Genomic DNA, 24,287 nt, shown 5'->3' on the forward strand with positions numbered 1-24,287 from the left:
GGTACTTTGAACAATATGTCAATATCGAAATAATACAATAAATTGTATTTGCTTTTAATATATTTATTCTATTAGTCTTATTCTTGGAACTTGGAATAATGCACATTTATCTCCAAGCAGCACTAAGAAATGCTATAAAATGCAGTCTTATAGGTAAATAAATAATAATAATTGTTTACAAGCTATTAAAACCCTTATTCATTAGGATTACTCTTTTAAATTCCATTTACAAGTGTACTTGGGAAAATACAAGTATGGGTAAATACCTACTTATTAAATATTCTTCGTTTAAGGTTTATAATAAAAAATGTTTTAATTTTATTCATTCCAGAATAATATAAAATGCATAATTTGGATAATACTGAATATATTTTTAGATCTACACCAGCTGTTGTAAAACTGTGATTATCTACGTGTCCCTTAGTCGCTTCTAGGTACCTAATCAAAACTGATATAAAAAAATGTCGTAAGTACAACATAAAAAAGTGTCTTACAAAATAATAGTAAGTACTAAATACATACAAAGTAGAGAAGTCATTTTTCAACATGAAGTTACTTCAAATATTTTAAAAATAAGCAGAACATAAACATATCTACTAATGTATGTTTTTAAAGGTGCAGCAGAACCTACCAAAACCTGCACCATTTTAATAAAAGGACACTTAACATACCTTCAAGGGGAACATGCACAAATCAGTTTGAATCACATCAAATATTTGAAATTACCATTTTTAAGAAAATTATTAAATAAAATACAACGCAATTATCATTTGAACTTGTAACGAACGCGTTGAACAATGCCAATCAACTAATATATTCAAGCATCGCCATATCGCGGATACGTCATTATAATTTTATTATCACTGATTAAATTATCAGCATTTATCGATAATTGGTGATCATCCACGACTGTGATTTTTTGGGATCTATATTATCTTTTATATACATATTAATAGGTACATAAACATTTCATTTAAATACAGATCAAGTAAATGTAAAATTTACTTTTAGGCTATTCTATAAAATTAAAAAACTAGTTGTCACTTTCACTATTCAAGCTTTTTGATGTAGTGTAATCTTGGCTTTTGCTGTAGTCTACGACATCGTCTATTTTGCCGAAATTACCCATCGCTACTTGAGCTATGGTGTCTGCAATACTGGCAGCGCTGGAGTATGAGAACGATGAAGTAGAAATTTTTTGCATTTCCTCTTCAGTTATTTTACGAGATTGACTGTAGTCTGATGCGTAATCAGGAATAGTCGTTTTTTTAGTCAATTCCAACATTTGATTCAAGAATGGATCTCCTCCCAAACGAGGCGAAGCACTTATCTGTGGATAATCTGACACCTGAGGTTCCGAAATAATCGATTTCGAAGACTCACCTTTAGATACACTAATGTCTGAATGCTTAATGGGATCTAGAGAGCTGTCTTTTCCTTTGCTGATATTACTGAAATCAGGAGGAAGATAATCTTTACTGCTTTTTATTAAATCATGCGGGCTCTTCATCAAGATATTCTGATCTAAGCCAACTTTCGAAGGAATTGGACTACTGCTCGATAAAGGTTTCAATAGTGACTCTTGCATTTTCAACAACGACGGAGACAAGAACATATTATTAGCAGCTAGTGTAGACTTCGACATTGGATCTGGTATTCCCAGTATACCAGCACTTGAATATTTGCTGGCCGAGAACAACGCATTGGCGATATCCGCCGAACTCATCATGAGATTCGAAGCTATATTAGCCGGAATAGGTGATGCGGAGGTGGTACAACTAGTTGAAGTGCTGGTAGACGTTTTTTCGTAGCTCCCTACACTGCTCGACAAGTTCTGCAGTGATGCAGCATAAGACGGAAGATCAGGCAGTTTACTACTAGATAAACTTGCTGCTAAATTAGATGACATTCCAGGACTGAAGCCCGCCAGCATACTATTAGCAGCGGCTAAACTCTCTAACCCAGCTGCACCCATCGGCAATGGCATATTTGCAGAACCTAAGCCTAAAGCCATACTGGTCAACATGTCCAAGCCAGTAGGGTATGAAGGTGGAAGAGATGGTGTACTTGACTTAGAAGATTTTGAAGAAGTGGGTAGCACAGGTATATTTAAAGGTGGTGTTTCAAACTTATGAGGCGAACCAGAGCCCATTGCTGAAGAAACATTAATTGGCGGAACCCCTGCAGGTCTGCTAACCATTTGCTGCAAGGTACTAACTGAAGGGAAGTTAGGTATGGTTGTTGGATTTGGTTTGGATGGAGGAATCTGTTGAGGTACAGCTAGTAAAGCATCCAAATCCATTTTATCATCATGTTCAGAGGAGCATCCTAGTTCATCTCTAATAAAGTGCCACAACAATCCATCACTCTGTTCGCGCGGGAACTTGGGCGTTAACGTACATTTTAACTTATCCAAATAAGATATATCTGGTTTGTAACTATCCTTAAAATTAATAAATGCATCATCTTTGAATGTTATGTAATATTTTATGCTTTTCTTAATTTCTTCCATAGCGTGCGTTGATAGATGGCTGTCATTGACCATGTTATACTGCAGCAACAATGGGCGAGGGTATTCCGTAGGGCGTTGCTCTGGTGGTGGCATTACCCAGAAAAATGTCAAAGTTGACTCCAAAACTGGGCTTTCTGGGTTGTAGGGAGCTGCAAGAATATTTTTTACAATTAAGAAAGATTACACAATATATGTATAACATTTAGTTAAATTGAGGAAAACTTACAGCAAATTACTCCAATACAAGGAATATATGATATTTCGGATGGTCCTCTCATTTTTATTTGATATTCTAACTGATTATCACAATCTCTGAGACTTGGCATTGCAGGATTTGTTGGATGGGAATGATACCATCCCAATAGAGTTAGACCCTGTTTCTCTATCTGAATTTGAATGTCCAACTCAACAAAAACTTTAGGCCTTTTGTCGTTTTTACTTATCAAACAAGGAAATGTATGTGTTATCATTATATCTGTAAAATAATAAACAAATATGTTTTTCTTGTGTGAAAGGTGTACAATTTATACTTCTTGTCTTTCTTTTTGTTTGGAAAAAAAATAACTTAATTTTTTATTTCTTCTCACAATTAATCCAGAAATTAGCGAAAAAGGATAGCGGTAAAAGATTTTTGCAGAAGAAGATTTTTGCAGAAAACAGTCAAAACATAACTGTGTAACAAAATAAGCATTCAAACGAACTCACTGTGATTATTTAGGTCCCAAGTTCCTGCAAGATAACCATACATTTCTTCCTTCTTTAAATGACAATGTATATCAAGAACAAGTAGAGCATTAGAACTCACTGTTACTAAGAAAGGTTGTACCTTCCCTGCTGATGCAAATGAAACAGCTTCAATAAGCATATTTGCATCACTGAAACATGAAAAAAAATTACTCCAATAGCAAGTATACAGCTATAATCAAGTGTTGATGATCAAGTTTTTTTTTGGAAATATCAATTTTTTAGACAAAATGGCATCAAATCACAATTTTAATTCACAGCTTTTTCATTAAAATTAATGTTTATTTAGGATACTTAGAAACAAGCATTGACTGTTAAAATTACAACCCATTCTTATGGCTTGATCAATACCCAATACTACTCAAGTTATAACAACATTGCAGTGTATGACCAATGTTATGTCAAGTAATCTAAATATAAAAATAACTATAAAAATTTGAGTGAGTCCTTATTTTAATAGACTACAATACTCACTGCTGCATCATCCTATTTGGTACAGTATTATGTTTGGTCACTATTCTTTGTGGTGGTGGCTCCGGAGGGCTTTCTACCTCCATTTCTGTTTCTTCTGCAATTAAAAATAAATACATGTGAAATGTATTTACTATAGCAATAATGTAGGCACATTCTCTAAATCTACTCTTAATCATGATTTTTCAGATAATAAAATTAGTTAGATATTACAGAAATAATTGTTCAAAAATTATGTATATTTCTGACAATCTCTATATTCTGGATATTCTATACTTTACCTAGGCATTGTTTATAGAATTGTATTATACAGATTGCTGGTAACAAAATGTTTGTATTTTTAGATTACACATATCAAACAAATCGACATTATAGAACTAATAAATATATATATTATAATATATGGCTAAATAGATTTGAATGGTGAGAGAAAATTACCATCTGTGTGCATATTTTCCCTTTGTAATTGTTTCCTTCTAAGGTATGTGGCTTTGATAGTATCCAACTTCTTCCCCTTATATTTCACAGAGGCCCAACCACAGCCTGACCTTTTATCAGGGTTAATTATCCTCTTGCAGTGAATAGCCCATGCAGATGGAGAGCAAAAAATTGTTTCAGTTTCATGAGACTTTATTTTACCATCAGCCTGCAAATCTCCTACAAATTTCTGCCCCTGAAAATATTAATGAGAAATGTTTGTTGATAATTTTCAAAAATATACTGTAACTTTTATAAATACAGATAAGGACAAAGTTATAATTCACACTCACGAGCGCGACACACTCACATACACACGCACTCACGCAAGCAAACACTTGCTTTTTTAACTTTTTTAAAAATTTTAACTTTTTGCGTATTATATATTAATTTCATCATTATTATTTCATCATATATATGTACCTAAGGGAAGTCACTGGCCCTTAAGCCACGGGCTTACCTGGTTTAAGGGCCAGGACACTACTGTAATTCTAATTCTATACTGAGTATTTCAAATGAACAGTTCTTATTCAACTTATCATTACCGGGGCCACCTCTTTATATGAAAGACGTTATGGAGCTGCTCCAATGGGAGTTGGCAGCCTAAGAGTAATGCTAAATTCATTAACAATCACTATCAGATATAAATGATAATGCCCGGGCCCCTTGGCTTAACATTCTCTTTATAGGCTAAGGGGTGTAACTTCTTCCCAACTCCAGGGTGAGAATTAATTGGAAAAATTGACTGAAAATTAATTAGAAAAAAGAAAAACTCAGTATCTCATAGTCCAATCTAGGATTCACAAAACCCAAGGCCTTGTAATCCAAAGCAACATAGGACTAACAAGGCAATTATCATGCATACTTGTAATACATAATCAAACTCTTAAAGTATTACAAAAAACTCCAGGGAAGGAATGTGCTTCTTCTTCTTTATTAAGGGAATATTGTCTAAACTAGTATAAAAGTGGTATGATTTGGTTTTTTGTTTGTTACAATTTAACTCAAAACTACATGGCTAATTTAATAATTCTTTTTCTTTCTCATGTTACATATTTATCAAGTAGCATACGCTATAGATTAATTATCCCTTTATTCCCACATGAACAGGAAGTAGCAGGGTGAAACTGCAGAGTGTTTGCTATTTTATACTAAACTTGAAATTTTAGTAATTTCAGTAGTTTCAAAGCCTATTCAATGCAAATGCAAATGCAATGGGTCCAGCAGTATTAGTATAATTAGTATAGATTTAATTCTATCAATGAGTTACCAAATATTCTATAGTCATAGCTGCAGTGCCTGGCTCCAACATCTTTTCTTCTAAAAGCATTTGTAGTGTCACTCCCCTACCAGGCATAGACTTACTTCCCTGCTGGGCTTCAGATTCCTGAAATCATAATTATGTAAGATTAAATTAATATGGTGTATTGTTTGTTGTAACATTTATGTAACCCTTATAAACATACAATGGCCAATCACATAGCCAAGTGTGGAAAAATAAATACAATTTAACTTACTTCAGTTTGATAAACCATAAATTTATAAATTGCAATATGCTATAATATAATTTATCTTCACCATAGTTTTTTGTAGTAGTAGAAACAATAAACATGCTACACTGACCAAGTGCAAGCAGACTATCTACACAAACTAAATTATTGTCATTGTTGATCACCAAGTTAATTGTATGTTAAGACATATTGTTTAATGATATATGTTCTGTATATCACTTATAATAAAAAACAGGATCTTAAAAAGTATCCATTTCAGTTATCGCCATATTATAATTTCAAGTAAAATCATTTGATTCTTGATCTAAAGATAATCTATACAAAATATACTAATACAGGAAAAGTTTGTGGTGTTCTAGGGATCTACTGGATTGATTTTCAAAAATTTTTACTACAAAAAAAACCATGTTATTTGTGAATATCATAGGCTATATTTTACTTCCACATTCTCACGAGAACGGGAACTACACGGATGTAACCGTGAGGCGTCGGCTAACACCTATTCTATTTCCATAAAATCCGTAGAAGTAATTACTACCAACCTCATCTGAAAAATCTTCCCCACTTGCGAGTTCTTCTTTATCTTCGTAAGGGGGTCCTTTCTGGACTTCAGAAGGTTTCTCTTTCTTATCCTCGACAGCATTGTCTGATATAATGTTATGAGATTCTGTTTGAGGAGTGCTGAACGTGTTGTTGCCCGACATTAAAGCAGCAGCTAAATGTGATGTTGGCATGTCCATTTTTACTCCTGTACATTCACCTTTCTTTCATAAATAAAACTTAATTCATCAATCAATATATTTGCATACAAAATCAAATCACAATTCACCACAATTCACAAACAATTAACAAACCACAAACGTCAAATTGGAAACAAACTAAAAGTGAAGTTTCATGTGCTATCTGTTTTTTTATGTCAGGTAAATAGTGACATAATTTACCGATAAAATGTACCGATTTTTACTATTTATAATAAAAATGGAGACTCATCACGAAATCACGATAACTGCTTGACGTACAAAGATGATATTTGGCAAGAAGGTAGATTTTAGTTAGTAGGATTCCGCTACTAACGGATTTTGCGATAGGGCCGGATTAAAGAGGTCTAAAAGCTCTCGCAAGTTTGTATGAAAGTTCTTTATTTTTTTATGCTAAAAACTTAAAAATTGTCAGAGAGATGTTTTATAGTTTGTAGATGTCCATTGCAAACCAATTTTGTGACAGGGCCGGATCAATGAAGTTTGAAGGCTCTCGCAAGTTTAGTACATTATTATTGTACTTCAAACTTGAAATTTGGCAGGAAGATGGTTAATAGTCGGTAGACTTCCATTACAAACCGATTTTGTGGCAGTGCAAAATTAAAGAGGTCTAGGACGTTTATATTACAACAGTTAACGTTTGCTTTGAATGGATTTTACGATAGGGCAGCCCATATCCTACGAGTATATATTCCCAACACAATTAATTTTTATGAGATTTTTTTTTCATTTATACGTCGTGATACATGACACGTGACTATATGATAGATATCACGATAAAGAAGAAAAGAAAAAATAGCATAAAGGATACTTCATTACCTATTTTTTTTTTGTTACTTTTTTGATTGATATCTCATTATTTCGATCAACATCTCATTAACGATGAATGAGGTAAAAAAATCAAGGAACCTTAATTAAAAAACGTAAACCTTAATTAAAAGCAACAAGAAAGCATAAAGTAAAAAAAAATCTCATCTCATTGGTGAACCTAGTTATTGTAAAAAAAACTGAATTCGACCCTTTTTCTAAGATGACGGAAAATGCACTGAAGAAATCGTGGTAGAGAATTTGAAGTTAAGGTTTTATAGGCCCTCCCCACGTCACATCCGAAATTTAGCTTTCTTGGTTCATTTGCAGTTCTAAGTGTAAATCTCGCAACTATAGGTATGTTAATTTAGGGTATGACCTATATTTATTTCAAATTTCAGGCAAAATGGTTCAGTAGTCAAAGAGTTCAAGAGTATTAAATATCCATCCATCCATACAAACTTTCACGTAATAATTAATAGGAAGTAGGAAGATTAGTGCAAACCTTAAAATCGCAATAACATATTTTGTACATTTACTTTTTAAATTTTACTTTTGATAATTAATTGTTATGACTTTTTTTTATCTTTAATCGAAACTAATCGAAACGTGAGGACAACACTACTTTTGTTAAGCGGTCCTAGCAGGTCACATTATTTTTAACCGACTTCCAAAAAGGAGGAGGTTCTACGTTCGGCTGTATGTATGTTTTTTTTTAAGTTTGACATTTCTACCTGATAAATCTGTCTCTCAACACAGACGTGAGACGTCAAAATCAAAAATACATTTCTTAATAACTGGCTCGCTCCAGTTTCTAACCCATAGTTAATTACATAATTTATTTTAGGTTCGTAGAGTAAATTAATCTTTGGTGTGAGAACTTAGAGCCGGAAAGCCAGTTTAAAAAAGTGAAGTTAAGTAACTGTCACTGTCATATCTTAATTTGACGACTGACGTTTGTGCTGTCATAATTGACATTTGTTGTTTCATAATTTTTTTATTGATTACATTAAATTCAATTAATAAATATTAAATACGTAGGTAGAGCGGTAGCTCGTACAGAATAGACTATTTCTTTATGATATATATTAGTAATCATAAATGAAGAAGTGGTTTTGAACATTAGAAATGAATTTGTATCCAGTAGACATGCTGTACCTCGAATCGAAGTGAAACCTAATTAGAATCTGACGAATACAATACTTTCCCACAATATATTCTGATCATGGCTGTTGTAAAGACTCCTGTATTAAAAGTGATTTTATGTGGTGAATACGGTGTCGGCAAAAGTTCAATTTTTCGGCGGTTTATTAACAATACATTTCTGCCGAATTCGGACCGAAGGTCGACGTTAGGTCTGGATCATTTCGAGAAGTTATACCAAGTTGGTGACAAAGAAGTCAAGGTTGTTTGCTTATTTGATTATAACATATCTAATAATAGATATGTCACTCTTGCTCATTATTTTTTTATATTTTAGCTACAGCTCTGGGATACTGGTGGTATGGAAAGAATAGCATCAGTTACTTCAAGCTATTACAAATATGCTGAGGCGGCTATATTAGTATTTTCTCTGGACAATGCATCCTCATTTCATGTGCTGAGCCAACATTTATTGGACATTGTGACCTATGCAGAGAATGCTAAAATTTTTTTATGTGGAAACAAATCTGATTTAGAAGGATCATGCCCTCAAGTTACAGATTCAGACATAGAAAATTTTTGGTAAATAAAACAACTTTTACTACATTATCATCCATCATTATCATTATCAAAACATATTCGGCTCACTGCTGAGCTTGAGTCTCCTCTCAGAATGAGAGAGGCCAATAGTCTACCACACAGGCCCAATGCGGATTGGCAGACTTCACACTAGCAGGGATTTAAGAAAATTCTCTGATATGCAGTTTTCTTCACAATATTTTTCCTTCGCTGTACGAGACACATTTATATTTAATTTACTGCATACTACTTGTAAAGTTGTATGAAAATGGTAGGAATGAAAATAAAATATGTATCAATGGTACTAAATCTTTTGTTAGTTTTTAGACCTTATAAGCAGACATAGTTGTTTATCTATTTAGTTTTAATGAATTAACATTTAATGATTATTTATTGAAATTGTGCAACAAATATTATTTTTGTTTTCATTAGTAAAACAATAATGTAAAATATACCTTAAATATATACCAAAAAAAAATTTAAGCCAGTTTAAAGAATAGATTTGCTTGGCCAATTCTGATCTTCTGAATCTGATTGACAATTAATTTATTTACTAGCAGACCCGGTCAAGCTTCACTTATGTGCACTTCTTCTCTACCCATACTCTAGACTATTCTACCCCTACCCTACCGCTACCGTACCCCTATGCTACCCCTATGTTTGTATGGGAAATAGAAAAGGGTTGTTTTTGTGGTTTTTCTGGCGATTATTCTAATTTTCCTCACCTTTTAAACCCTCCCTATTCCTCCACAAACATTTCAAGACCATTATAAGATAAATCCGTTCAGCCGTTCTCCAGTTTTAGAGAGACTAACGAACAGCAATTTATTTTTATATATATAGATTAAATAAACCTGTTTATATTTTTTGCAGTGAACAGTGCCACAACTTAATTAGTACTACATACAAGACATCCTGCAAAACTGGTCACGGCTTAGAGGAAATGTTTTCTGATATTGCTCATCAATTGGTAGAGTCCAACAGATCCAGGATTGAGCTTCAACGATTGGATCACAACAGTTTCAAGATATCTCAACCTGAACCACCAGAGGAACCATCCTGTAGCTGTTGATGTAACTTTTTTTTATTTTTTCTCTATTTTTTACTTTGAATTAAACTCATAAAGTTTATTTCAATTGAAAATATCACTCTACATTTGAAAGATTAACACCAGTAGGCCTGCAGCGACAACATACTTTAATACATATTGTCAACCAATAGCAGAAGATTTAAAAAAAATTGCACATTATTGGTTGACAAGAGATTAGTCACAAAATATTTATGGGGGCATCCTAGGCCTATTGAAAGACTGTCTAATTATGAGCCACTTTAATTTAGTCAATATTTTTTCATTAATTTTAATTAATTGTACAGAGGAATCTTATATTTTTAATTGTTTATTATAATATCATTAATAATATTTGATAAATATACCAGTTTTACTTAATAGGACTTGTGAACAACACATTTTATAAGTTAAATAATAATAATTGTAGTGTACTGTATAGCTTAAGCTAAATATTTTGTTATGGCCTTTGCTGTATTTAAATACTTGTAATTTGTAATGTATGTAGACAATATAATAAATTATAATGTGTGAGTTTTTAAAGTATAGTATTGACATGTAAGATATATTAAGTATTAAGTATTGTTATAAAAGACTTATTTTATGATTCCAAAATTGAAATAGTGGTGCTAATTTTGTTGTTCATAAGTATAGTGTGCACCATACTTTGAGTCCGCTCTAACAAAATGCTGTACTGCATAGCTGTTGTAACACAGCTAGGATATGTTTTTTAAACACTGTGCAGCAATACAAATCTGTTTTTGAGACTTGAATCTGGCACATACTATACTAAGCTATACTTTACCAAGTATGGTTCATAAGTATAAAGTAAACGCATGTACTCAGAGACACAATTATCCACCCACTTTAATATGACGCGAGTATATTAAAGTGGCGGATAATTGTGGTTCTTAATATATTTATATGTTATATTATTAATTACATTCATATCAGTCGCCCTGCTTTAACCAAACTCCATTTGAGTACACAACCTATAAGTCAGCAATTGAAAACTTTTTCAATTAGCTTATAGAAACACATCATTAGTCTGATTTAGTTTATAATTAATTTACAACAAAATAGCACCAATGCCTTGTGTAACAGAATTTCTAGCAATAGCACAAACTGTTTGATTTTGAAATTGAGAAATTACTTATTACATATCATTACATAGATAACTATGCAGAAATAAGCCTATGTATATGCTTAATGTTTCAGTTGTCTAGATTTCTGAGAATTAAAGTCCAATTAATTTTATTAATTACATCTTTATACAATATCTTGCATTGTGCAGTTATTTCAGCAACAATGATGGTCAATAAAAATAAAAACTAAAATGTTTTATGTTTGTATATTAATTATATTAATTAACACCTATTATTAACCTGTGAAACTTCATTTTAAATTAAGTAAATTGTTAAGGTACGAAAAATGTTTCACACACTTCTTGCTCAAAAACAAATTCAGCAATACGCCGGAATATTGGATGGACAACTTAAACTTGTGGTTTTTTGAAGTATGGAATCCTTAAAATAAGTCAGACACTAATTAGTATTGTAATTAATGTACCTAAATGACATTTAAAATTAATAATAAAGCATGAATCTCCTTTTAATGTAGCTTTAACAAGCATTTCATAACTCTTCTACAGATAATCTTTTAATTTTATTTTAATCTAATTACCTTATGTCTATCTATACAGAGGCAGAATTATCCAAGTATAAGTTTATTAAAGTGTGCGGATAATTGTGCTTCTGAGTATATTATGTTATGTTATTTATTTATGTACTGAGTACATTCTACTTTTAAGTATATCATTAACTTTGATTGACCCAACGAACAACCTAGTGGATTTCCATGATATAATAATTGATAGAGACCTTATTTTGTTATGAACAAAGTACAGAATTTAAGTACTTACCTACTTATTAGTTTTATTTTTGTAATTTGCCTACTTTTTGTGACTCCTGTGTGATGGTTAATGTGTCTAATGTATTTAATTATTTGATTATTATTGCCATTATGCTTGTATAAAAATAATGCCAGGAAGTTTATAATATCAATAACAATTATTAAATTATATTAGATAACAGAAGTATGCAGGTTTTGCTATTACTTTTTTTAAATATGTTATTTAAATCAAGCTATTTTAAATTCTTCAAAATAGTTCTCTGTAAAAAGTCAGTACCTATACTAAGCAAAACTATTATACTACATACCTACACTACAGTCTTTCTAAAGGTGCTATGTAGGTATGTTTTCTGTGGATGGTTAAGTATTTTTTACTAAATAATTTTATCCAAATTTCGCAAATTAAATGTTAGCAAGCGGGTTTTTTTAAACAAACTTATATGTAATATATTTTCAAACAATATAAGAAATAATGCTTAGAAAGAATAAAATTTTCGATTGCAAATGTAAGATCTAATTGAACATTAATAATCATACCTAATATGGATATCAGTTTTATGCTCATCATATTATATAAACCAGCGATGTTTTTCAACTGTATAATGCCTAGATTTTACAATTATTTATTCAAAAATAAATGTATTGAAAATATAGCTTTTTAATTGTGAAACTCAGGCTCAGGAAAATTCCCATTTTGTCCATCTGTTAATTATTTTTGTCTGTAAAGTGTGTCGTGCTATTTACAGGACATCCTGTATATAAAAAATAATCTTTGTCATTGGTCAAGGGATCACGCGTGAACCGCTTGAATTTCACTAATTGTTTAATTGTTGTGTCAGGAGGAAGAAGGTTCTCACAGAACGATAAAAAAGGAAAATTGAAATATTTCAGAAAATTAACGACTATTTTGAGTGTGTTACTCAATCATAGCTCATTCAGCTGTACTGATCTGAATGAAATTTAACAAAAAAATAGATTATAATCTGGTATAGCCATTTTGCTCTTGCACACAGAAGCACGATCAAGGCGGGTGAAACCGCGGAGTATAGCTAGTTATAAATAAGAAAATAAAAACAGGTAGGTATTACGTAACATGTCTTTAATGGTCTGTAAACTTATTCTACGAAAAAATAGCATTGTTTTATACGTGCGCATACAGAAATAATAGATGACTCATAGTCATTCATACTTGAACAATAACATTTGAAAAAAATAGCAAGGGAAGTAATGACGTAATTATGTAGGTACCTACTAAGGTGCATCGATTAGATCTTTTATGATAAAATAATGAAAATTCGTCTCGATTTTACGGGAGATACAGCATAATTTCGGGTTGCGGTAACAATTACTATTTTTAGACAATGATTAATAGAATAAAACTACAAGTATTACATACATACAAATAACAAAAAAAAACAAATATCTCATAAAATAAAATAAAATTATTCAATGCAGATACAAAGTCACGTAACTATCTATAAACTTTTAATTTCAATAATTTTCTAGTCTATTTATTATAAGCAGACTATGTAGTCTATCGTACGTAAAACAAATCTAATATCTAAAATTAGTGTTCCTAATTTTATAGGCTAAAAGCAAGCAGTCTGAGTTCTTTGTCCCATCAATATTACCTATAAATCTAAAAAAAAAATATTATAGTGTTCATTTGCACGAGCAGCAGCTGCTACCGACGACTGCAGTCAGCGACGTCTCGGCGGCAGCCAACGACAGTCTGCGATGTCTCGGCGGCAGGCGACGGCGGTCGTCGATAGCAGTTGCCGCTCGGGTAAATGAACCCTTAAACAAAACTAATATTCCCCTTTTTCTCTTATACAAGGAAAAAGCGACAATTATTTGCTATTGACTCTGAGACTATGATTGATTTGAATTAAGCTCAAACGTTTTTAGGCTTTTTTTGATAAAAAGAACAGACACATCTTTTTTTTCAAGTCCAACCTATAAATAACCCTCGTGGAATTGAGTGGTCTCTATGTGTGACTACTTATGTTATTTACGCAGAGCTATTAAGTCAAAAAAGATTATGCAGTATATTATTACTACTATTTTTTTTTAAAGAATATTTGTCATATTTTTTTTTAATATTACCATTATTCCCATTCCCCTCTAACTAGTCGGGAAAGACTGTGCTAGGAGTGGGTGCGACATTAGACCAACGGTGCGGGGATCGAACCACCACCCCTCGGTGATGAGTCCGACCGCTCTTACCATTGAGCTATTGAGGCTGTTTTACTATTATATACATATATTTAAATATCACAATCGTCTCATATGAGCTTCATGGAGTCGCAAATCATAGGTAGAATAACAGAACAAGAAAGGTCTATTTCTATGAGTTTCATTTGACTTTATATATCACCATAAAACATATCGTTTCAAAAGTGATTGTAAAGTAAGCCTTAAATAAATTAATTTTGAATTAACATAAATTTCCAATTCAATTATCATACTATTAATATTAAACTTGTTTAAGTATGTGTCGAATTCATTAATTTACATTTACTGCTACAACTATTGTGATTTTATCGAACTATTCAAATCAAGTCAAACACGTATACAATTTTAAACATTATAATTTTAATATTAACAACATTTATATATACATTTTCTGTTCTAAAGACATTTGAGTAAATTACGATATTTAAGTTGCCATCACATTGATTCTTAAAATTTAAATTAAATCTTCCAGATCTTTGAAACATACCAATAGTGTGACATAAAAGAGTAGAAATTGATATAAATGGAACTAATTAACTCGCTGTGTGGCAACACCACATTTACTGTCACAGACATCTGTCATTATAAGAGCTATAACCAATTATTATTATTGATAATTTAATTTAATGTGGAAATTCAGATACTTACCAGATAAATACAATAAATATGATTTATTGAGATAAAATTTACTATCTCTTTTAATAAATGTATGTCATGAAATAAATATAGAGTAAAATATCAAATATCAATAATAAATGTATACCATGAAAGAATTATATATTAAAATATCAAGTATCAAGACAATTGGATGACAGTACACAGGGTTACCGTTTTCTTTTTACTCTTTTTTGTTGCACTATAAGTTGTGATTAATTAATATGTCTTAGTGCTGAGACCATTGAATAGTTTTGATGTCTACCCCTTCTTGTACCATCTCCCACAAGGGACTCATTTCCCTCAATCTCTCCACATGTCTGATTGTCTTCTCTGCCGTGTAGTCAACTTCTTCTATTGTAGTGAATCTCCCTAATCCAAATCTGTAAGAAGAACAACTCGATACAATTTCTAGCAACACTGCCTCATTTTGTTTGAGATATTTGTACGATTCTTTAATAAAGGGTTGCTAATTTTACGATCAGCGCCGGCCTGTAGTAAATTTTTAAATGGAGCGAGATCCAATTATGGCGCCTCTCCTATTTGCTTCTAATAATATAATGCAGATACCTATACCAAATTATGAGTGTAAAGTAGATCTTGACCATACTCTGGGGTGACCAATTGAAAATCAGGTGCGGTACCGTCTACGTTTGACTCGGATTATCATTTGGGCGCTCTCTAGGATTTGGCGCCTGAAGCTACTGCTCCGTTCGCCATATGGATGGGCCGGCCCTGTTTATGATAGTGACAAAATCTCCTCCAATGAGTGATTTAATCTATACATTTGTACCTATGTCTGTAAGGGATTAGATAGCATTTCAATGAAACTTTTTCCAAACGGATTGACTTTTTTAGACTCTTTTAGCAATCTTCGCCATATTTCAATCAATTTACAAAAAATCTTAACAAATTATATATTAAAACCTTCCTCGGGAATTCACTCCATCTATAAGTTATAATCTATTCAGTAGCCTTTGATATCGCAAAGAGACAGACAGACAGACGTGGAGGAGGATTTTGCTTTATATTATTACTAGCTGACGCCGCGCGGTTTCACTAGTGTGGTTCCCGTTCCCGTGGGAATACGAAGATAATATATAGCCTATAGCCTTTCTTGATAAATGGGCTATCTAACACTGAAATAATTTTTCAAATCGGACCAGTAGTTCTTGAGATTAGCACGTTCAATCAAACAAACAAACTCTTCACCTTTATAATATTAGTGTGTATATGACTATAGATGCTGCTCAAGGAAGAGGCTAAAGATTTTTAAATACAATTTCACCTGATAATGCAATCTAAGATAAAAGCTAGTCAAGCTTGGGAGTACGATGAAAGTCCACACATATCTTAGAATATAGGTAGAATCTTTACAAATAGTCAACTGACGTGTCAAAAGTGCTTGTAATTTGAGCCTACTTGAAATAAATGAATTTTTGATTTTGAAGCCTCCCACCAGCCACATCTGGACCAATTAAGAAAACTCATTCGACCCAGCCGGGTATCGAACTCAGGTCCTCCGTCTTGTAAATCCACCCGCGCATACCACCGCGCCACGGAAGCTGACAAAAATGTTTTCTCTTGTAATAAAAACTGACTGTGACATACGGACGGACAGACAGACATGACGAATCTATAAGGGTTCCGTTTTGGCCATTTGGCTACGGAACCCTAGAAATCGTATACATACCTAATTGAGCTGTGAGCAAGATCTTCGTCAGCGCCAATAGCTCGCAACACGTACGACGGTTCCAGAGACGCTGACGTGCAAGCTGATCCACTCGATAACGCCACGTCTTTCAATGCCATTAGTAATGATTCACCTTAAATGTTATGTTAAGAAACATAATGGAGAATGTTACTAGGTATGCAAAATCACTTGAAACTTCGTTACATTAGAGCTTTTATATTTACAAATACACTAGTTTTTGTTTTATTGAAAAAGACCAAATAGTTATGATTTTACATGTATTCAAAGTTCGCATAAATATCGTCTCCCGCTAACAGTCGCGGTATTGTGCGTGACGTCATCGTACAACACTTGCCCGACCTGTTCAGGCAATTTAGTATAATTACGAACTAATGACCCTTATATTAATATACTCTTTGACTAATGGCTAGTTCGTCAGAAGCTCAGGCACAAGTACGAAATTGCCTTAATGGGCCGTGCAAGCGTTGTACGATGACGTCACGTACAATACCGCGACTGTTAGCGGGAGTCGACATTTATGCGAACTTCGAGTACATGTAAAATCATAACTATTTGGTATTTTTAAATAAACGCGGGCTGTTACCGCGCGCACACTTTAAAATTACATATCCTGAGAACTAATTAACGTGTCGAAATAATTTTTTCACGAGATTTTTTTATTTTCAACGGAGAATACAGAAAGCTAACAGTTGAAAATAGTGAACATTCTCGATAAAGTAGAGTTAGTTAGTTAGAATCTTATTACCCAATGGTAATATGATTTGTTTGAGCTTTATCCATAATAAGGTTAATGCCCACGGTGGACATGCGGGTTGGTCATTCGCAGGGCTGGATTTTTCTGCACCGGGGTTGCTACTTCCTGACACGTAACTTATTATTAACCTATAATATTATTAACTTAGTTCAACTAAGTTAATCTTAATATAGTTTATTAGGAAAGAATCAACACTAAATTACCTTCCACATAAGCAAATGACAAATTAACACAACCAGGATATGTCTGTTTGGGATCGCCATTTCTTATGACATGTGTCAGTTTTGAGTAAATCTTGTCCAGAAACCTATTGGCCAGTTTCTCCATCCACGCGTGGTCATATGCCATTTCACGCTCTGCGAGTTCACAGGCTGCTCCTAAAAATATACAATATTTATACAAATATTTTACAAGGCAGGAGATGCTGCAATTTAGTACATGAATTATCATCGTTATTTCATCATTAACAGCCCATATTCGGCTCACTATTAAGAACGAGTCTCCTCTCAGAATGAAAGGGGGTAGTACTGGCCAGTGGTCCAATTGATTGACTTCACACTGGGTTCACTTCAAAATTGTATTATTAATGATTAATGAATGGTGAGACATATAGAGAATTTGAAAATTCTCAGGTATGCACGTTTCCTCACGACGTTTTACGTTCACAGTTTGAGACACGTGATATTTAATTTCTTAAAATGCATATAACTGAAAAGATGAAGGTTCCGGATTTATCATAATACAAAAAAATCATATTTTATTGTATGAGGGTCTGATTCATTAAAACCTACCTCCAAAGTTACAATGGTTACAACTCTATGGCTGCTTCAAATAATGCAAAAATGGACTACCTACCCTGAGAACTTATTACGAACATGCATTGGAAAAGGAAAAGGATTTGTAGTCAATCCTATAGCTAGAGCTCAAAAAGGATTGACTACAAATAAAAGACAAATTAACTTCGTCAAAGCAGGTTCCATAACAAAATCATCTAGTAAGCCTTACTCAATCCTAGGTTCTGCACCTTATTGGACTTTATTAATGGATACATATGAGAAACATTATAAAATGCCAGCGGATGTCGCTATTTCGAAATCTAGACCAGACATTTTCCTTTTGTCCAAACAAACAAAGCGAATAGTACTTGTAGAGCTTACTGTGCCGTGGGAGACTAACATTCCGAAGGACCACAGTTTAAAAGTGAATAAATATTATGACCTAACAAATGAAGTAACTAAAAATGGCTGGTGGCGTTAGTCTGTACGCCGTAGAAGTAGGTGCGAGAGGATTACCAGCAAACTGTCTCTATAACTTGCTTAAAGACCTTGGCCTCTCTAGAAGTGCAGCTAGTTCTATATTAGAACGAGTATCCAAAGCTGCTCTAATAGGATCTTACCAAATTTGGATAGGTAGGGAGAACAACACGAGCAGAAAAGGGGAGTGCTGATCGATCGTCAAGTAATTTCTTAACCCTACATCCAGTAGTCACAAGTCCTGGACTTTGCTTGGTGTTTTTCTCTCTACCACGCGATGGACCCGGCACCTGCACGGAATCCATGGAATGCTAAGATATTCGTCTCCCTCTCTTACATTTTTTACAATTTGTAAGTAGTGCCTACCCTAGGTTAAAACATTATGCACGCCATTAGCTGCTTCACATTATGCATCATGGGATTGGCTATCAGAGAATGGCTCCATTATGATTCAAGGTTGACGAGTTGATATTAAAAATAAGATTTAATCAATGAGAAATCAGCACTTGACTGTGAATTCAATTGATAATGATAAGTGACAATTCAGATTTTCTACACCATTTTTTTTGATAAAAATCAATATAGTCAGAATGTTATCAGTTCAAATAATTTCACAAAACATATACAACATTTTAAGTTCTTCTTTGGAGTGTATTTGTGATTATATTTCAAATCATTTACTTCAAGTAGGCTCAGTTTACAAGCACTTTTGACACGTCAGTTGACTATTTGTAAAGATTCTAACACCGGTTCGGAAGGCAGGTTCTGCTGAGAAGATACCGGCAAGAAACTCAACAGTTGCTCTTTTGAAAAAGTTATACAGTATTATAATTTACAATTGATAACAATTACTGTTTACATTTCTTATAGTTTTACTTCCTCTGTGAAGGTGGAAACTGATCCAACGGTCTCCAAGCATCTTTATCATTAAGGAACTCATCAATGTTGTAGTCCCCTGGACTAAGTAAATGTTTTTCAACACATTGCTTAAAGCTATGCATTGGCAGGTCCATCATAGTCTTGGGGATCTTATTATAGAAGAGTACACCCAAACCTACAAAAGATTTTTTTAATCTTTGGAGACGATATGCAGAACTAACTTATGCCTGTGTCTAGTAAGACGTGGGTTTAAATCTCCTTTTCGTTTGTACAAATTAATATTTTGTCTTACATATACTATACTGTTATATATATATATATTGACAGGCTACTGTTAGTATACCTATTTCTTTAAACTTTCAAGTAATGAAAGCTGCACTTAGGCATTTAGAAATCTACGTGATGACCTTTCTGGCGCAGATAGTGCTGTGGATTTGAACCAGCATTGTTTAATTTAAAAATTTGTTCCGATTTTAGTCCCTAGTCTTTAGGGTTGGCAGTGCATTTATGAATCTATGAATGCAAGCCACTGCTATTTATGTAACACAACCAACACTTATGTACTAAGTTCATTAAGTAAAAATAATAAAATGTTTGTACCTAATCCTACAACCAAGGGTGTTGGAACAGTTCCACTTCTCATCCCTCTCTCCTGACCCCCTCCACTTTGAATAGGCTCCACCCGAACCCTCGGACGTCGTCTTATATACAAAGCACCCACACCTTTCGGCCCATATACTTTATGACCAGAAATAGACATGAGATCTATATTCATAGAGTTTACATCTATTGGTATTTTCCCAATGGCCTGTGCTGCATCAGTGTGAAAGAAAATCTTATTTTTCTTACATATGGCACCAATTTCAGAAATTGGTTGTTGCACTCCTGAAAAATCAATGTAAATGAAATTTTATTTTAAGCATTACTTTTTAGATATTGATTGTTACAGTACCAATGTATACTTTGTGGAAGTACATAACTATTAATGAAAAATTTTAATAAAAAAAATACAACCGACTTCAAAACCAAAAAACGTAACCAGTAAACTAAAAAGCGAAAAATAACATCATAATATGTTCTACCTGCTGATCAGTATGAAGCGGTGCTAAGCCGGTGATGTATTAATTCAAGCCATTTAGATTTTGCAGACAGTGTTGTTTCATGTGGTTCTGTCAGAAATGGCTTAAATCAAGACAACACCGGCTAAGCACCGCCTTCATACTGATCAGCAGGTAGAACATATTATGATGTTATTTTTCGCTTTTTAGTTTACTGGTTACGTTTTTTGGTTTTGAAGTCGGTTGTATTTTTTTTATTAAAATTTTTATTATTTTTCCATTTTTAGTGTAAAATTTCATCTCAAACGAACACATCAGACCCCTAACGACAGTCACAACCCATCTTGGTACAAAATTCTCAGCAATACAAATTAATCAAGCCCAAGCACAAGGTAGCTACCGTACACCGTTATCAGACCCCTAATGACAGTCTCAACCCATCTTGGTACAAAGTTCTCAGCAATACGAATTAATCAAGGCCAAACACAAGGTAGTTACTGTAAACTGTTAAGGAGTTCCCTTAATTGTCCTTGGTCTTCATCACCAAACCCCTAAATGATAGTCACAACATATCTATGTGGAAAGTTCTCATTAATACAAATAAATCAAGCCCAAACACAAGGTAACTGCTGTAAATCGCCGAGGAGTTCCCTCGTCTGTTTTATGGCTCCATCATCAGATCGATTTTAAACCTTCATGAAATTGTAGTGCTTAAAAGTACTACATGGAAAAGTTGACGAACACATTAGACACCCATATAATTTTCGAAAGTTCCCCTCAATTTCTCCAGGATTCCATCATCAGATCTTGACATGATGGCAATGGGACCAAATGGGGACTATACCGTTTCAAACAAAAAAAGAATTTTTAAAATCGGTCCAGGCGTCTTTGAGTAATCGGTGTACATACATAAAAAAAAAAAAAAAAAAATACCGACCGAATTGAGAACCTCCTCCTTTTTGAAGTCGGTTAAAAATTAATGTGCATAACCCACAAAATAATTCCAAAGTAAGATTTACTCTATCAGTAAAAATTTCTTAATATCAAGTATAATTAAAATTCTCATACCAATTTCATTATTGACAGTCATTATAGAAACCAAGCTAGTTTCTGGTGTGAGAGCATTCTCTAATTCTTGTAAACTTATTATGCCATTAGTACCCACTGGCAAATATGTTATTTTGAAACCTTCTCCTTCTAGAGCTCTACATGAATCTAGCACACATTTGTGCTCCTGTAAAAAATAGAAAATAACTGTGTTTTTTTTTAATTATTTACATGGTCACCTGACGGTAAGTGCTGATGATGCAATCTAAGTTGGAAACGGACTAACTTGTTAGGAGGAGGATGATAATAATCCACACCCCTTTAGGTTTCTAGCTGATATCATACCAGAACGCTGAATTGCTTTGCAGTACATCTTTATATGTGGTATATTTAGTGAAAGCTACTGTGTACCAGGTTGTAAACTAAATTTGTTTTATCCCATATATGCACAATTTTAAATGCTATAAACTCTACTTAGGCATTTGTTTACTTTTCTTAAATTTGTCTACTTTACTCTGCTCTGTAAATAAATTTAGTATGTACATTTCAAATAACTGGATTACTCTTCTATACTTTGATAAATATAGAAGAGTAACAATAGTACAATTTCATCATTGTTTAATTTGAAACAATAACATAAGTAGTCAAGCTACAGTTCTAAAAGCAGAAATTTCAGTTCAGTAGTTGTGTGTACACACAGAACTATATATCTTGGATTAACAAATAGTTAATACATTGGATATGTGCAAAACTGGAGTGTGTTCATTACTCCTCCATGCTGCCCAAACTACTGAACAAATTCTGCTTAAATTTGGAATATAGATTATTACCATTGATTAACACATACACATTGGGATTTGAAAAAACTGAATTTTTCACCATTGGAATCACTGGCAGCCAATAGTGGGCAGGTTATGAAAGTACAGGACCAATTTAAAATTCTTTCACCAATGAAAAGCTACATTATCAGCTTGAAACATAGGCTAAAATTTATCCTTTTATCATAGTTCTCATTTGTATTACCACACAAATGAGAACTATGATGAAACTGCTGGGTTTTGCTAGTTATGAAATATTTATAGATATAATTCTATTATCTTACAATTTGAGTTGTCACAATATGTTTCTTTCTTGGTGCATAGAAATGTGCTACACCTTTTACAGATATGTTATTTGATTCTGTAGCTCCAGACGTGAACACTATCTCCTTAGGATCGGCTCCAATGAGGTTCGCAACTTGTTCTCTTGATTTTTCCACTCCAGCTTCACTTTCCCACCCATAAGCATGGGTTCTGGAATGTGGATTACCATGATAGCTCACTAAGTATGGCAACATGGCATCAAGTACTCTTGGATCCTAAAATATAATTAGAATTATTACTAAAAGCAAAACATTTTAGAAGTTTATTTATTTATAGTCAAATTAGGTGTAGCAGAACGACACTTGGATTTAATTGTTTGAAAGGACAACAACAAAGGGAGGGATCAGGATTCTCCCATCCTTGCTAATTACTATTCCTCTCACAAAGGAATGCATCGTTTGTGAGAAAAAATAAGAAAACCTTGAAAGATAGAATCACTTTTTCAAGCAGTTTTAAAAAATATATATACTTAATGTAGACTTTGTTTTCTCATACATTTAAATTAAACCGCCCTTTACCTTTAATAAGTCAACTCATATCAGACAGGCCCATGCAATGACATTAAATACTTTTAGATGTGTTACTAGCACATGAAAAATGAGGCACTCAAAAGAGGAAATTTATAGTCAACTCAATATTAGTTGTGGTCAACAACAAACTTTACACAAATAATACCTAAATATTGTCTACATTGTCAAGTTGTGTGTTCAAGAAGTGTAAAAACTATAAATATTATAATGAAATTAAAGACAAAATTGTGCATATGTGTGTTCAGTGTTGTAGGTTGTTGTAAGATATTCGGATCACTTTTTGCGCTGATTTTATAGGGACGTAACAGATCTATAGTATAAAATTATCAACAGGCCAATGTCTTACTTCTTTCTTTGAAATTATCAAAATTGAATTTTTTATTATTCCTATTGTTAAACAATGTATGCATAGCTGCTTGTAGTACAATACTTTGGAAGTAGGTATATTTTGTTTTACTTACAACAGGGGTCGTCGCTTGTGCGTCGAAATACAGCGGCCGGCCGACTTCTTCATGTTTCAAAGAAAACTTTTCACTTTCTGAAAACCATACATATTCTTCGTAAATACTCATATGATAAACTTTTTTATTAGTTTAAAACATTTGATGCAATTATGTTATTTTCCATTAGTAAATAAAAAAATGAAGTTATACCGGAATCTGTGTGAAGGTGTTTGCCCTGCACAAACATGAGAATAGCATTTTCTTGTAGGGCCGATCTTTGCAGTAGATTTTTACAAAGCAGAGGTGAGACATTTTTAATTACTCGAAACATGTTTTCTATTCACTTCTTGGATTAATCTACTTTTTTTTTTGGTAAATTTCGAGTTTTTGATTTTGACATCTGAATTTAATGATTTGATTTGATTTTTGTTGACATTTGACAATGACAAATGACAAGAGGAAGTAGGAGCGAATGAACGATAGACGACAGTCTACCATAGGTAAAATATATAAAAATTTTACAGCTTCCGTCTTAGACCATTAATAACAGGACCTGCCTCATTAACCGTTACTCCGCTGGCAAAGATCAATGATCTAAC

The 24,287-nt window shown here is 33.1% G+C and overlaps 3 protein-coding genes across 3 annotated transcripts; 1 reads left to right on the plus strand and 2 right to left on the minus strand.

The window, feature by feature from the left end:
• Window positions 1–42: 42 nt before the first annotated feature.
• Window positions 43–6,595, minus strand: LOC112044867 (MPN domain-containing protein CG4751). Its single transcript, XM_024080851.2, has 7 exons — window positions 6,258–6,595; window positions 5,475–5,591; window positions 4,166–4,400; window positions 3,731–3,824; window positions 3,218–3,387; window positions 2,739–2,987; window positions 43–2,661 (listed from the first exon to the last, which is right to left on the minus strand). Exons 1-7 carry the CDS (start codon window positions 6,453–6,455, stop codon window positions 1,034–1,036), a joined length of 2,691 nt encoding a protein of 896 aa, XP_023936619.2. The 5' UTR covers window positions 6,456–6,595; the 3' UTR covers window positions 43–1,033.
• Window positions 6,596–8,238: 1,643 nt separating this feature from the next.
• LOC112044885 (ras-related protein Rab-14) lies at window positions 8,239–12,632 on the plus strand. Its single transcript, XM_024080877.2, has 3 exons — window positions 8,239–8,685; window positions 8,761–9,005; window positions 9,876–12,632. The coding sequence occupies exons 1-3, from the start codon at window positions 8,506–8,508 to the stop codon at window positions 10,072–10,074; spliced, it is 624 nt and encodes a 207-aa protein (XP_023936645.1). The 5' UTR covers window positions 8,239–8,505; the 3' UTR covers window positions 10,075–12,632.
• Window positions 12,633–13,061: 429 nt separating this feature from the next.
• LOC112044892 (cysteine desulfurase, mitochondrial) lies at window positions 13,062–24,104 on the minus strand. Its single transcript, XM_024080887.2, has 8 exons — window positions 23,899–24,104; window positions 23,707–23,783; window positions 22,676–22,930; window positions 21,595–21,760; window positions 20,069–20,353; window positions 17,540–17,713; window positions 16,562–16,694; window positions 13,062–15,251 (listed from the first exon to the last, which is right to left on the minus strand). The coding sequence occupies exons 1-8, from the start codon at window positions 24,017–24,019 to the stop codon at window positions 15,098–15,100; spliced, it is 1,365 nt and encodes a 454-aa protein (XP_023936655.2). The 5' UTR covers window positions 24,020–24,104; the 3' UTR covers window positions 13,062–15,097.
• Window positions 24,105–24,287: the final 183 nt, after the last annotated feature.

This window comes from Bicyclus anynana, chromosome 3 (assembly GCF_947172395.1).
Source record: "Bicyclus anynana chromosome 3, ilBicAnyn1.1, whole genome shotgun sequence".
Taxonomy (NCBI): Eukaryota; Metazoa; Arthropoda; class Insecta; order Lepidoptera; family Nymphalidae; genus Bicyclus; species Bicyclus anynana.

Coding starts and splice junctions, on each gene's coding strand:
- LOC112044867 (XM_024080851.2), bottom strand. CDS start 6,455: ATGGACATGCCAACATCACATTTAGCTGCTGCTTTAATGTCGGGCAAC. Junction 3,825..4,165: donor GGAAAATATGCACACAGATG/GTAATTTTCTCT, acceptor TTTTAATTGCAG/AAGAAACAGAAATGGAGGTA. Junction 3,388..3,730: donor CCAAATAGGATGATGCAGCA/GTGAGTATTGTA, acceptor TTCATGTTTCAG/TGATGCAAATATGCTTATTG.
- LOC112044885 (XM_024080877.2), top strand. CDS start 8,506: ATGGCTGTTGTAAAGACTCCTGTATTAAAAGTGATTTTATGTGGTGAA. Junction 8,686..8,760: donor TTGGTGACAAAGAAGTCAAG/GTTGTTTGCTTA, acceptor TTTATATTTTAG/CTACAGCTCTGGGATACTGG. Junction 9,006..9,875: donor TCAGACATAGAAAATTTTTG/GTAAATAAAACA, acceptor TATTTTTTGCAG/TGAACAGTGCCACAACTTAA.
- LOC112044892 (XM_024080887.2), bottom strand. CDS start 24,019: ATGTTTCGAGTAATTAAAAATGTCTCACCTCTGCTTTGTAAAAATCTA. Junction 23,784..23,898: donor ACACCTTCACACAGATTCCG/GTATAACTTCAT, acceptor TATGGTTTTCAG/AAAGTGAAAAGTTTTCTTTG. Junction 20,354..21,594: donor GACTGTCAATAATGAAATTG/GTATGAGAATTT, acceptor TTGATTTTTCAG/GAGTGCAACAACCAATTTCT.